Raw genomic sequence first — 16,511 nt, forward strand, 5'->3', positions numbered from 1 at the left:
ATTACTTAAGAAGTTAACTGTTTCAAAACATGAATTAATAGCTACTGTATCAGTTAATAAATCAAAAACAAAATACATCTTATGGGGAGGAATGCATCTTAGGTTGGGTTATTTGTATTATTCAATAATGTGTGCTAAATGCAAAAATCTTAATTTTCAAATCCTGTGATTATGAAGGTAGTGTACCAAAGTCAATGTTTAAACACACATTGGGTAAAAACTGTTACAACTGCATAACTCAAATCAAAGTGAGATTGGGTGCATCAACAGGGTAAGCATCTCTGGGTGCAACATCCCTGATAGAATTCAACCGTCCCCTCAAGCACTGTAGGAAGAAACAAAGACACAAACATGATAAAAGAGATAATAATATCAAATTGATGATTAAGATTTCCCCCAAAACATACTCTAACAACTTATTTGAAGGATAACAAGAGGCTGTCACAGTGACAGCAAACCGTATTTCCTGCAGAGGTCGAACCCTTAACAGTTGAGCAAGTATGGACACTACATTTAATCTTAAAACAGCTCTGAATTTGGATTGTGATTGAATATTTGACACAGCATAGGTTTGTGACACAAAACGAATGTGGTCAAAGAACTGAAAAATTTGAAATTGGACATTTACCTATTATGGTCAAATATCCAAAATCTAAGTACATTGTTAGAGTCAGCATATCAAAGCATCCCAAGATATCAATTTTTAATGAAATTAAACAAAAGTTTAATTTAAGACTCTTTGGACCTCAATGTGGACCAATTTGATAAAGGAGCCCAAAATCCAAAATCTCTAAATACATGGTTAGATTCAGCATTTCAAAAAAACCCATAAATTCATTTTTTGTTGAAATCAAACAAAGTTTAATTTTGGACCCTGATTTGGACCAACTTCAAAACTAGGCCCAAAAATCCAATATTTAAATACAGGTTTAGATTCAACATTTGAAAGAACCCTATATATATTTAATTTATGTTGAAATGAAACACAGTTTACCTGTCTCCGCTACGCGTCGCCAGGTAAACTACATTTGCGACAGTAAAACTACAGATGGACGTCCGCAAAGCTTCAAATACAATACAGTTATCTCTAAAATAACTCAAACTGAATAAATGATAAATAAATAGTTCTCTAAAATTAGATATGATTTAACCATTAAAAAATAGTTTTCTAAAATTAGATATGATGTTATATATTTTCAAATTATAATCAATAAAGTTAGATATGATTTAACCACTAAAACATTGTAAGAATCAGCATATCAAAAAACCCCAAGAATTCAATTTTTGATGAAATTAAACCAAAATCAGAAATCTAAGTATATGTTTATTAATAGACAATATAAGTTTAGTTTTTAAAGGAGTTCACTTCATCAAAAAAAAATTATATATATAGCATTCAGAAAATTAGTTTATACAGAATAACAAACACAAAATTCCTCAAACAATTTACCAAAGAAAAGAAAAAAAATCCAAAATGTCATTCATCATTAATACAATGTCTTTTAAATATCTATAAAACTTATCTGTAAGTGTAATCAAACTTTACATATATAATTAACCATTTCTGTTCAAAGGGAAATAACTCAATCACATAATAAGTACCACTTTTGACTATTGGAAAGGGATATAACTCAACAACAAGAAAAGCTAAAATCCTGAAAATTGAACTTGACCTTTATTTAATCAATGGAAACAACATATCTAAATTTGAAAAAATTTCGTCAAAGCTTTTTGATGTTAATGAACGGACGCTGTTTGGCAGCCCCACGCCCGCCCGCCGTACGTCCCCAAATCAATAACCAAGTTTTTCCTTTCGGAAATCCGGTTAAAAATGATCTATCATAATTTCTAATCCTTCATATAAAACTGATACAATCAATGTTACATTTAGTATTTTGTTGTTGGTATTTGGACAAATAGTGTTCTACAAAAGTCAAATAAATATTAAAAGTTTTTATATCAATTTATTTTCTATACTATAACAACTTACTAAATAACAAAATAATACAATTTATGATATACATAGAACTTGCTGTTCTTAAAACTAACTAAACAATTAAAAAATACAGTTAAATCTTTTTAATAAGCAAATTCACAGAAAAAATATCTAAACAGACTTTATTATGGTTCATTAATTAACATACATGTAACAGTAAAACCGTTCATATTCAGGTATGTTTTACATGATTTGCATCCAAATCAAAAAAGGCTATTTCTAGCAAATTATGTACACATACATGCAAAGTGCATATATCCCATCAAGGCCCTAAAATACTTAAGACTAACCTATGCAAGTACCTGAATTTCAGTGGAGTATTTCTTAAAAGTTAGGCTTCATAATCTTCTCAAAAAATAAATATTCAGAAGGTAATAATTATTTCTTTTAATATAATTACATTTATGTATTTACATAAATTTTACGGACAGATGGATTTCAACAACAAAACAATACCAAGTAATGTAACAATATGAAATCAAATTAGGACTGCATACTTCATAGAAATGTACTAGTATATAAAAAATAAATTAAATCTCAATCAAAGGGATTATTAAGTCATAACAAATTTCACAAAGCATTTAAATTTTGTAACTTAACTTGGGTCATATAAATACTAAATACATATACTCCTTTTATCATGAGAGTATTGTTTCTGGTTGCAACTGTTTTAAAATAGCCAAAAAGAAGATATTGTATTCATCAACATTAATTGTATGGTAAAATAAGAGGTATATAAATACAAATTGTACTAAGTTTTTCCCTGAGAAAACCTTGAAAACCAAAATATCTCAGAATGTCAATCCCACATTTCCTCCTCAAGTTTATGTATAATTTCTATTTCCTCACTGTGAGATTCTGACATTGTATTCCTAGCTTCATCAATGAGTTCATCCTCATCATCGCCATACCATATACCTCTCGTATCCTCAGAAGATAGTTCTACACAAACACAATCCTCATCTTTGTCGTTCTTTGATAAGTCATAATTCTTCTTTGAGAGAAATTCTCTGCAAAACAATAGTTATATTTTTATCTTCAAATAGCACAATATTAAGTAAAAGGACCCTGACAATTACTTATGGTAGTTTAAAGTAAATAGATTTAAAATGACGTTGTATAATGAAGGTGTGGACTGTTGTACTATCAAACATTTTTTGGTAATAGGCCTACGTATGATCTGCTGATATTAATTTTTGTGGATTTAATTTTGCAATAATCACAAAACATAATCAAAAGAATTTTAACAAAAAGCAATATCAACATGCCTTGTTATTGAACAAATGATTAAGGAAAAGTAGCAGTTAATTGGTTATGTCACAGATTTTGGTAAAATATTGCATACAATTTTCAATTGTTGAACTTGAACTGAAATTCCAAAAAAATAATGCATTTATCTCTTATCTTTTCTGAAATATTACTGAATCAATTCTTTCAAAATAGGTGAACACTTGTATATAAAGCACATATAATTGGTGAAAATTGTTCTGACATTTGTCTTTAAATCATCAAATCTACAGTTACAAACTTATTGATTTTTCTTAAAAATTGATATGTTGATGAGACATTTATTTCTGTTTTAATGATGTAAAAAGGAAGTTGGTGTCCCTATTATTATTTTACATCATTGAAATGGCAATTTATGTCTCAACAACATATCAATTTAAAAGAAAAATCTATGGATTTGTAGTTGGCAATTTCAGGATTTTAAGACAAATTTAAGAAGATTTTTCACAGATTTTATGTTCTTTCTATACAAATGTTCACCTATTTTGAAAGAACTAGACTTTTTCGGACCAGTCCTATTATAGATTTGGTCAACCTCGCCTCACCATTTTTCATTCTGAATTGTGTTTTATCAAAAATCTGTTCACAGATTTAAAACAAAAAATCATATTCAATTGCTGTAACATTTCCATTTCAACCACAAGAAAAAATTTAGGGAGTCTCTTGATTCATTTCTGCAGTGTAAATCATTTTAATTATAAGTGATGTTTAAAAGAACATAAAAAATAAGAATTTGCAGTTAGACGCCATTATGATGTTTGGATTATTTTGATGTTTGACTCTTTTTTCACACAACAAATTGAGACAAATAGATTTCTACTGAAAAAAATATACAGGTAATCACCTTAAATTTACATACTTTAAAATGTAAATGTTTAGTGCAATAACATATAATTTTATAATTCAAAGTGAAAAATACATCAACATATCAATTTTAAAGAAAAATCTAGTTTGTAATTGGTGATTTTATGATTTTAAGACAAATTTAAGAAGATTTTTCACCAATTCAATGTGATTTCTACACAAATGTTTACCTATTTTGAAAGAATTTATTCTGTAATATTTCCCAAAAAACAAGATTTAAATGCTTATCGTTTTTTGTAAGTTTCAGTTAAAGTTAAACCAGCCAAAGTTGTATGCAAAATTTTACCAAAATCTGTGGCATAGCCCATTAACTGCACCTTGACCTTAAATACATTTAGTCATTATTCAGAAATCTTGAATGCACCACTTGTTAAAAACCTTTATTAGGTTACAAGACATAACTTCACTATTAAAAATGAACAATTTAAAATTACTATATGACATATCTGGTGTGTACTGATATATCACTACTGATATTTGCAGCATTTAAAAAGGTAGACATGTACTGGTATATAGTACATGGATTTATACATTAGCCTAATGAGCACATATAAAGCCCAACAGTGGAGACATAAGATTTTGGATGTATGATACCAGGCTGATATCTATTTGAAACTAAACAAAAGAAATGGAACTCTTTATTAGAGAAGGTAAAAATGGTAAAGTCGGTATATTTGAATTGTTTACATCTGTTTCTATGGGCTTTAAAAGTTTAATGTAGGTGCATTATTTATAATGTTTTGCATCTTATATATGTGGGTATACTTAAATTGTAGTATGGAGCTTCAAGATATTTGAAAACTTTTAAATTAAATTAAAATTTTCACAAAACAGGTAATTTAGGTAGGTGCATATACATGTGGATTTTTTTTGTGCATAAGCATAAATTCCACGGGAAAAAAATGCACAGAAAGATAAAAGATTGGTCTTTTTAAAGCTTTAATTTGCATCTCTGCCCCCTGTTACAGTTTTTTGTAAAAAAATCCTCAAAATGGGCAACATTCTAATTGAAAAGGGAAAGTTGAGTAAACCTTTTTATGTTCAGGTGTGTTTGAGTTGACTGTTTTGTCTTGAAAACATATAAAGCAAAAATATTGGATACAGTATCTCACTTTAGATTCCATTATCCTTATATATTTAGGCTACTTGTTGATATAATAACATTAAAATTTCAAATTACCAAGAAATGAAAATATGGGTCAAGTGAAATACCTTTCTGAGTCATACAACAGAGTAGGTGTGTTTGAACAACACATTTTTACTAAATGCATTTGACAACAGACTTTACTTGTGAATCTTTTTTAGGCATATCTACAAAATAAATTTCATTTTTTGTGTGTGGTATTTAAGGTAATTAGTCTTCAACCTTTAGTCTGCCCTTTCACAAAACATTTAATTAAAAAAAATTTATTATGTTATTTAAACTTTTGAAAATCCCCCCCGACAACCGACCAGACAATAGTTTTTAGTTGACAAAAGACATAAAAGTATACTAAATGATGCTGAATAACTAGTAGATACATTTGTCTTTTAAAATATAACTGTCATTAAAGGATGGTAATGATGTTATGTGAATAAATTTATCTGTTTTGAAGATCTTAATTGACAGCGTATCATCCCTACAATGGCCTCCATTTTCACAATTAAAAAAATTATGTGGCGTAATGGGGAGATAATTTTGACAAAGTAGAATCCTGACTGATACATGATTCTGGAATATGAAATTTAAAGTGAAAACTACATATTTTTCAAAGCTTTTCACACACATTCTATTTAAATATAGACATTTTTCACAAAATTTAATCGTCCTTTGTTATTCAAAATTTATTAACAACTTTTATTAAATAGGAACCATAAAGAGCTTGACATATTATATAATCATCAGTCTAATGTAGATGACTATTTATTGACTTCTAGTTGTCTTTTATTTATTTTTGTCATTGGGTTCCTGTATCATAGATGGTTACCCCACATCTCAATTTAATCATACAATTTAAATAAACAAAAGCTAATTCTTTATTTTAATAAAGTCAATTATTTCTCAATTTTAGGTAGTTTCTTTATTTTTTTATACATAGTAACACAGTTCTGCTTTTCTATAAAATAGAAATTATGAAATTAAAAATGTTTTACAGCCTGAAAATAGTATATCAACTTACCTTAATTGATCAGAATCACATAAACTTTTAATTGACTTAAAAGATATCAATTTATCAATAGGTATAAAAGCTGAGGTTTCTTCTTCATCATAAAAGTCTGAACACTTGGACATGAAAGACAATGCATAATCTATTTCTGATGCTAAAACTTCCTCTGGGTCTCTCTGTTCAATATCCTGATGAGGATAAATGCTTTCTGCTACCTGAAATTGAAAATGTTAATGCAGTTTTGGAACAGAATTAACAATAATTTACACTATTGCAGGGTTTTGTAATTAAACAAAACAAATAAACTAAGGGAACTCAATTAAACTTTTTAACCTTTATTTCTTATTCCGTTTTGGTTCTGTAAGTTTTTCTTTAAACTTGAGATAATTCTGTTAATTCACATTTCATAATTTAGATATGATATTAAATCTGCAGCTGTACCTATGAAATAAATAAACAGAATAATGAGAGTGAATTTACTATTACAATCATTCATATTTTGTTTTGCAATGAACTAAAAAGGCATTATTTTTTTTATTCTTAAAAGGAATGACTGTAATATTTTTTGTGTCTATGAAGAAATAACATCAAAAATGTGGTGCACACTGAATAACACGTGTAGCGGGTTATTTTAAAGTGTGCACCACATTTTTTATGTTATTTCAAATAGACAGAAAAAATATTACAGTCATTTCTTATAATTTAATTCTAAATTCCATTTTAAATCGAAGTAAACCTTGAAAAAATGTTGATGACGTCGCGGTCATATGACAAAATTATGTCTATGAGCTGATAAACAAAACAACGTCAGCTAATCAGAAGACGTGTTACATCCAAAATTAAATTATTCATGTATAGTCTTCCCTTCAAAAAGAAATCTGGATTTATAGAAAATTTATATGATTTAATGTGCTAGAACTCATGCTTATGCATATCAATGAAAAAACACTAAAAAATGCAAATGAATTTTGAAATAAAAATATTCATGATTTATATATAAAATTTGTCAGTCTATATATGTCAAAATATAAGTATTTTGATATCAAATTGTAAAAGAACCATTCAATAATAAAATTTGGGTAATTTTCACTGGTTAAAGATTCTTAGTTTAAAATTACAGGAATTTCAGATGCAATTTCTAAAAAGCTGGAATCAAAATTTTTTTCATGTGAAAAATCTAAATTTCAAATAATGTTCATGCAGAATTTGATGCTTGTAATGTTTAAGAAATAAAAAGAATCATACACAGATAAAATTACATATTGTTCTCAAAGCTTTTAAAAGAAAAAGAATACAAAAATATGTTGAAAGAAGTACTTTTAAGCATTTAAAATGTATCTAGGATTTACCAATGAATATGTATCTTGTTCTACATTCGAGTTGATCTGTTGTTTGTCTCCTATTCTGGTGAATACAGCTGCTTGGGAACAGCTACCTAGAGAATGTGAATCAGCCGGTCCTTCTCCTATACCATAAAACTTACTGTCATATCTGTATTTACCACATATATCATTACACCTGAAACATTCATATAGCATTCATAATGTAAATTGAGAAATTTGTGCAATGTTTTTATTAATGCAATACTTGAGACGGGATAGGAGTTGCAAAAATAAAAACTCACAATTATGTTTTATAGCATTATTTTTATGCAGCATTTTCTCTAATTGATCGACTCTTCATTTATATCTGTGGCTATGCATGCTTATTTTTTTCCCAGTTGCTATGCTGTGGAACAAATTATTTTCACTTTTGTTTCTCTGGTTATCTGCATATTGTGTTGCAAAATGTTCATTTTAATCCTGTCTTATGCAAGGTTACTTATCTTCAGCTCTTACCAGCCAAGGATATTACTTTTAAAAATCCTCCTGACCCCCCTCCCCCTCTCCCCTAACTAGAATTGATGTAGCAGCTAACTTGACCATAATGTGATTTACTTTATAGAGTTCCACTTATGATAAAAAAATCATAAATGGCAATGTTTCACTCTGGTTATAGAAAATTCAAGTGGTCTTTAAATAAATTTAAAAACATCTGTAGGTTCAGGGAATAGAAAATACAAAAATTGTCTTGCAGTCCATGACAAATAAACAGCTGCGCCATGAGCACATGATATGCCCGTCGTCTTGTGTGTGAATTTTTATGCAATAATCATAAATAGTTTCTGACACACGGCCTGACATGCGAAAACCCCTTTTTTTACAAAAAACTCAATATCTCTAAAATAAAATTTTGAATCAAAACCAAAAAGTATACAGATCTTTAGATTATTATAACTAAGAAGTGTGTAAAATTTTAAGCAATAATCATAAATTGTTTTTGAGATAAGGCCCGACATGTGAAAACCCCCTTTTTAAAAAAAAAAAATCAATATCTCAAAAATAAAATTTTGAATCAAAACCAAAAAGTATACAGATCTTTATATTAATATAACTAAGGAGTGTGTAAAATTTTAAGCAATAATCATAAATCGTTTTTGAGTTACGGCGCGACATGTGAAAAACCCCTCCCCCTTTTTCTACAAAATACTCAATAACTCAAAAATAAAATTTTGAATCATCACCAAAAAGTATACAGATCTTAAGATTTATATAACTAAGAAGTGTGTAAAGTTTTAAGCAATAATCATAAACTGTTTTTGAGATACGGCGCGACATGTGAAAAACCCCTCCCCCTTTTTTAACAAAATACTCAATATCTCTAAAATAAAATTTTGAATCATCACCAAAAAGTATACAGATCTTAAGATTAATATAACTGAGAAGTGTGTAAAGTTTTAAGCCATATTCATAAATTGTTTTTGAGATACGGCGCAACATGTGAAAAAAAAACACAAACCTGTTTTAGTTACTAAGTCCCGTAACTCAAAAAGTTTTAATCTTATTTTCACCAAAAAGTATACAGATCGTTTGACCATCATAAGAAACATCTATGTTAAGTTTCATGAAATTTGGATAAGTCGTTCTCAAGTTACGGTGTGACATGTTTACGCCGGACAGACGGATAGACGACATTTGTATACCATAATACTTCCCGTCAAAATTTTGACGGGCGTATAAAAATTGAAACACACCTGCATTTTAAGTCATGAGCAAAAGTTAAATTCTATGATGAAAGAATAATAGAAAAACAAATATCAAGTGTGGCCAATTCAATTATAGCAATTTGTGCCAGAAAAAGTAAAACTAATAGTAAAAACCTTCTAGACAGACCGTAAAAAATGTTAATGAGTTTTTCGCACTTTGACCTATTACTGTAAGATAAAATTCAGTGTTTAGAATGTAAATTAAACTAACCATGTCTGAAATTGTGACCTTGTCCATTCAAATTTGTGATCATAATGACGAAATTTCCGTGGTCCTGGAAACAGTTCATTAAATTCAAAATTTGGAGTTGTCATGATAACAAACTTTGGACATATACATTCAAATACCATTGTGATGACTTCTTTTAAATCCCTATCATACAAATGTTCGATGCTGAAATAGACAATGTTAGAAAACTTGGTAAAAATAATTCAAAAAGGATGGATATCTTAAAACATGATTTTTCACTAGTTCTTTCCAGTAATTTGAAATGTAACTGAAAATTTCTTCATATTTTTCAACTTTCAAGAAAATTATTAATGACTATTTAATATTTTATAAAAAACAAAAATGTGTCCATAGTACACGAATGCCCCACTCGCACTATCATTTTATGTGTTCAGTGAACCGTGAAATTGGGGTCAAAACTCTAATTTGGCACTAAAATTAGAAAGATCATATCATAGGGAACAGGTGTACTAAGTGTCAAGTTGATTGGTATTCAACTTCATCAAAAACTACCTTGATCAAAAACTTTAACCTGAAGCGGGACAGACGGACGTATGGACAGACGGATGAACAAATGATTGAAGGGACGCACAGACTGAAAAACACAATGCCCCTCTACTATCGTAGGTAGGGTATGAAAATTGCTAGCTTTCCTATATTAAATTGTAAATAATGAAAGTTCAAAGAAGCATCTTGAAGAACATTGATTGATTGATTTTTGTTGTTTTAATGCCACTTTCAGTACTATTGGCTATTTCATAGTGGCCAGTTTTTATTGGTCGAAGAAACAGAAGTGCCCAGTCCTGTAGAACATGGATGCATCCATATTAAAATACTGAAGGAAGGTAAAGTGAGGGAATACTTATTTCTGCAGCCAGTTAAATTATAGTGAGCAGTGATGATCAATAGCTGTCAATCAGAAAATAAGCCTTGTACAATAGGTATGTACTAAAGTGTTGACTGCCGAAAATGCTCATATCTGAAATGGTTAAAGTTGATGGACTTCTGTATTTTGTACAAAATGTAAAGATATTTCATGTTTACAGTTATCGTTAGCTTTGTCATCTATTGCAATCAAGTTACCATTGTCAAGAAAAATGAAGTTTGACTGTATGGATAATTTGGTATCAAAATGGACACAGTGATTTCTTGATAATTGTCCAACATATATCGGAAGTCTTTCTTTACAGTATTAGCTTCTTAGTCATTTTAGTATTTTATCATAAACTATCTAAATTTGTTTAAACTTAGAAATTTTTATATGCATCTTCTGTTATGTTATCTTTGAAACATAAATTTGATAATCATTTTCCCAATTTCTAACTCTTCTTTATCAAAAGATGGATGATGGTTAATTTGATATAAGCTTACTTGATCTGTTTACCTGTTAATTAAAAGTAAAGGAAACTTACAATTCAACCATAGTGACTGCCTCATAGTCCCTAAATCTGGCATCAAATTTGGTTGCACTACCATCAAAGATTTGTACATGTAATGGGTTCTTCCTCTTCTGGAGGTAGTCATAACAATGAGGTCTAATACGACGTTTGTTGACCTCAAGTGTAGACAAGTCAATATCAACAAGACTTATTCTTAAAAGAGTAATGACTTCTTTCAAGTGTCGAAATATTCCACATTCAGAACATCCAAAATCCACAACCTAAACACAAATAAAATGTTATCTTTTTTTACAAAATATATAATTAGTAATTGTTTGTTGGTGTGTTTTTGTTTTATATCTGATTTAATAGCACATGATGACTGTAATAATCTAACAAAATGCACCTCAACTGTACATTTCAAAGAAGAATATGTGAAAATGAATAAAAAATGCAGAAGAAACTTTAGATTCTTTTAAAGACATAAATGGAAAAATAAAATAGATTGAATGGATTTTATGGAATCAACATTTTCTGTGAACAAAATATCAATAAAGTTGAGAATGGAAATGGGGAATATGTCTAAGAGACAACAACCCGACCAAAGAGCAGACAACATCAATGCCCATTAAATCTGTAATTGGTGGTTGTATCAGCATCATTTACCCATATCCTTCCTAATTTTTGTTTTGAGCTGTTTCTTTTCAGATGGGATGCTGTGTCCTTTTACATTCTTTTTCATAATTTTATTTAGTCATACCATGATGACTTTATGATTTGTAATGAATTCTATTAAGACAGAATAATATAAAGATAAAATATCAACTAGAGATAACAGAAATATCAATTGAGACAACTAAAGATAACAGAAATATCAATCACAACTAGAGATAACAGAAATATCAATTGAGACAACTAAAGATAACAGAAATATCAATTGAGACAACTAAAGATAACAGAAATATCAATCGCAACTAGAGATAACAGAAATATCAATTGAGACAACTATATCAATAGCAACTAGAGATAACAGAAATATCAATTGAGACAACTAAAGATAACAGAAATATCAATTGAGACAACTAAAGATAACAGAAATATCAATCGCAACTAGAGATAACAGAAATATCAATTGAGACAACTTAAGATAACAGAAATATCAATTGAGATAACTTAAGATAACAGAAATATCAATCGAGACAGCTAAAATTAACAGAAATGAGTAATATCAATGGAGACAAATAAAGGAAACAGAAATACTAATAGACACAACTGAAGGTAACAGAAATATCAAACAAGGCAACTAAAGATAACAAAAATATAAATCAAGACAACTAAAGATAACAGAAATAACTAAAGATGACAGAAATATCAATTGAGACAACCAAAAATAACAGAAATATTAAGCAAACCGTGAATAAATGAATCGGGCATATTAGGCTTCAATTATGAGACTGCAATCAGACATCAGTTTGGCAATGTCAAGTTGGCTGCAGATTACAGGATAAAAAAATTTGGACCTCGATTTGAGACTGTGACGTCAGATTGGATTCCTATTTGAGGGATAGACATCCATTACAGACCATACATTGATCTGAGTCTAACATATATACTGTCATTCTAGAAATTTTATACTGATATCAAAATCACTTACACTTTCTGGTTGCAATGTGTCAAGGATTTCTTTCACAAAGGTGTATCTCTGTATGTATAAAGGGGGATAAAATGAAGGTCCTCCAAGACAGTTCTCATTTTCACTTCTATCAGAAGTCTTTTCATCAAGGGGTGACTTTTCTGTTGGGGATGCAGTAATGTATTTCAAATCACCAATCTCAGAGTGTTCTTCAGTGGAAAATCTTGGACTGGTACAATCATTATCAGCCATATTTACTAAGTTTTCTTAACATACAATCTGTAAATTGATATTTAATCAAATGTTATGTATTTTTTACAACAGCAACAAACAGTTTTAAGAATCACATAGAATTGAAATAAAATACATTGTTACAATTTGTGGGTGGCTGAGGTTATAAAAATATAATACCAATCTGACTACACATTTAATATGGAACAGCCCTTCCCAATACTGTGAATTCATTTATTTTCAGTGGTACCAATTTACTTGGAATGAGAAAAAACTGCATTTCCGTGGATATTTGATTTCTTGGTGTTGCCATAGTTTGCAAATTACATGTAGCAAAAAGAAAATTTGTACTTGTACTTTGATGAACATTTAAATTTGTGGTTCACTTATACCCACGAAAGCCATGAAATCTGATATCCCACTAATAATACTGCATTCACACAGTATTATAAAAATTATATGTTTAACTAGTCAAATTGTTTCTTGGGCACCAGTTGTATGTTCCTGTTGTATGATTTTGCCATTTGATTAGGGACTTTCCTTTTTGAATTTTCCTTGGAGTTCAGTATTTTTGTAATTTTACTTTTTGTAACAAAATATTAGGGGAACTTGATTCTGAATAAAACCTCTGTCTGTCAATTGACAAGCAAAAAATAAATCAAGGAAAACTGACAAAAAATATAATATTTAACTGAATGAAGAAATTTTTATATGGAACAAAAATTAAAATAGGTATTGGAATAGAATATATATTGAATTAAACATCACACTACTTTCAACTACAGTATCCATGGTATCCAAGAAAAAAAAAAATTGTTATAGATCTGTTTTCACAAGTGAAGATGTTTGACATACATTTAAGTAAAGTTGCAAAAACAAAATAAGTGAGCATATATTTCTCAAAGAAAGAAAATGAGTTTAACTAAGCAATTATATCAAGTCTGAAACATGAATTTCTCTTTGAATTATGAGCTTAAAAGATAATTTTATAAAGCACACCTTTAAAACAAAATTGACATAAACCTTTTTGATTATTTTTATCAAACTCTAAAGGGAAAAGATATGATACGAGTAGAATTTCTTGTGTAAGTTGGAACTTGAAATAATTGGGTCAGCCATTGGTGTCTCTCTCATCCATTTAAGAAATTGGTGCAAAGTGACATGCAGTTTTAATGTGCATGCAATTTCTGCTTTCAACAAGTGCTAAGCATTCAGTATAAAACTGCATCACCAGCATACTGGTGAAGAAGAATCAAGTACAGAATTGCCTCAGCAAAGAAAACCATTTACATAGATTTAATCCATTTAACATATTTAGGTTGTCTTTGCTGAGGCAAAATTTTTTTTTTACAGTGGAGCATTAATGAGATCCAGCATGCAGGGGCCAGGGGAAACAAACTTAACTTTTTATTGGTCTTAGTTGAAGTCCCAAACTCTATACAAATTTTATGGTATATAGAATTTGCTAAAGACAGAGTTGGATTCCTGTAATTACAGTTTTGGGGGTTTATACAGCTCCCTCAAGAATGTCATGGCTCTATGCAGAGCAAAGGGGAGTTATGGTTTCTTTAAAGTGGAGTTTTATGTTTATGTAATGGGAATAACTGAAGTGAAGTAATGTTAACAAGTTGTGGACAACCAACCAAATGGGGAAGGGTCCCCCAAATGTAAAACTATCCCTCAAATGTGGAAAACTTTTCTAGTATAAAAAATCTTTTTTTTCTATTAACCTAATTTTATGTTTGAAATAGCACATATTCATGAAAAATGCAACAAGCTTTCCTAAAGATAAATAGTTGTAAACTGATTTAATGAAAAGCTACAAGAAAATTTTAAAAGCTACTGATTTTTAACCCCCCCTCAGACCTGCCAACTATCCCGATTTTGGCTGTATCATCCCAATTTTCATGCCTCAACCCGAATCCCGATATCAGGATCGTAAAACAAGTCAAAATCTTGATTTTCATAAAATATACCCGAAAAAATTATTGGTTACAGATTTTGAAGTTTTTCTGATCAATTTCTATAAATTTATAATTTGACTTGGCAACATATTTATGACAAGTTTACGACCCTATGCTAATAAACGGTCACATCAGGTGTCATAATTTGTTGTTACATGTTATCTGCTTACCTGATGGGTCATAACAATCGTCAAAATTAATTAATTTGTAAACAGAATCGGTCAGTCGGCATTTCAATTCTAAACAATTTATCATACCATCACAATTTGCAACGTTTACCGTAGTTTCATAACAAAATCGTAATTAACTGAAAGACGAAAACTGTAATGAACTCATAAGAAAACAGCGTTTATCTTGAAATCCGTTAAAAATTTTGAAATCAGAGGTGTTTCTGTCCAGTTCTGATTTAAAATCGACACCATTTTGTGTTCACCTCTATTGTGTATAAGCCTCCGCCGGTAAGAGCACCTCTGATCACAAAGGGAGATAACTCAAATTTTATCCATTTTCTCATTAATACTGATAGACTAACTCAAAATCTGTCTTCATCCTTCCTACTTTAGAACATTAAGGTTTAGGTCTTTAGAGTCATGGTGCAAAGATAAGAAGGTCTTTGGAGGGGGAAAAGGGGGGTCTGGGGGGTCTTCACTTTGTATCCTTTATTTTTTTTAGGTCATTTTTCTCTATTAAGTTATATTGCCAATTAATAAGTACAAGAATCATGCAAATAAAAGAAATCAAGGCTTATTAGCTCATCATCAGTATACCAAAAGAAAAAAAGAAGAGATATGAGACTATTTCAAGAGTAAAAAACAGTGCACACAGAAACGCCGCAAAAATTGTAACCTTTAAAAATCTGGTCGCGCACTAAATCCCCCATGGAGATTTTCAAAAGTTGGCAGGTCTGCTCCCTCCAAAAAAAATATGGTTCTTTCAGAAAAATGGTTCCATTTTTTATATATTTGTGCCATCTTTAGTAAAATTTTTCAATTAAGGTATTGTAACTCATTTGGGGATTTATTGCTAAAGAAAAATCTCAAGTGACGAATACTTATGGCCTCACATTGTGTCTTGCAAAAAATGGGTCAACTGATTTTCTTTGTCTATATTTTTGTTTAAAGGGTCTATGAATCGGTATGTTACTGTACATTCAGCAAACTCAACTCACATGTAGTTTCCTATTTCTCTACTTTCACTTTCCTATCGCCATTCGGAACTTACTATACTTTTTCAATCAGATTAAAAATACGAACAGAACTTCCTGTTTACATGTTTCCAGGCGGCAGGCATTTCAACATGTTGAATATATATATATTCTGGTATTTATGTAACTTGTCATAAAATTGATACTAAAAGTACACATAAATCATGCTTTTTAGTTTGAAGGTTAATAATTTCAGCAGTGATACATCAATTGTATAGGTTCACCACAATTAAGGTCAAGTTTGTTTACCCTTTAATCATGTTAATATTTTTTTTCAATTTTTTTATGATATTCGTTTAAACAATAAATAAATCTTGATATGCAAAAAAAAACTTGAAGAAATTTATATAAGAAATAAAAAAAGTTAGTTCCATTTTCCAACCATCACAACATTGTCAGGACAGAGCCAATGTCAGTCATGTAAAGTTTTTTTTACCCTTAATATATTTTTTTCCAATATTTTTTCTGATATTTATAAAATGAGTATTATGC

General features: G+C 29.6%; 1 protein-coding gene across 1 annotated transcript; it reads right to left on the reverse strand.

Annotated features, from left to right (window-relative positions):
- Positions 1-1,949: 1,949 nt before the first annotated feature.
- On the reverse strand, positions 1,950-16,016 carry LOC127730194 (small RNA 2'-O-methyltransferase-like). Its single transcript, XM_052238470.1, has 7 exons — positions 15,879-16,016; positions 12,642-12,899; positions 11,021-11,268; positions 9,591-9,773; positions 7,644-7,812; positions 6,307-6,509; positions 1,950-3,006 (listed from the first exon to the last, which is right to left on the reverse strand). The coding sequence occupies exons 2-7, from the start codon at positions 12,870-12,872 to the stop codon at positions 2,796-2,798; spliced, it is 1,245 nt and encodes a 414-aa protein (XP_052094430.1). The 5' UTR covers positions 12,873-12,899; positions 15,879-16,016; the 3' UTR covers positions 1,950-2,795.
- Between the last annotated feature and the right edge of the window lie 495 nt (positions 16,017-16,511).

The sequence above is a fragment of the Mytilus californianus genome, unplaced genomic scaffold (assembly GCF_021869535.1).
Source record: "Mytilus californianus isolate M0D057914Y unplaced genomic scaffold, xbMytCali1.0.p SCAF_2, whole genome shotgun sequence".
In the NCBI taxonomy this organism is placed as follows: Eukaryota; Metazoa; Mollusca; class Bivalvia; order Mytilida; family Mytilidae; genus Mytilus; species Mytilus californianus.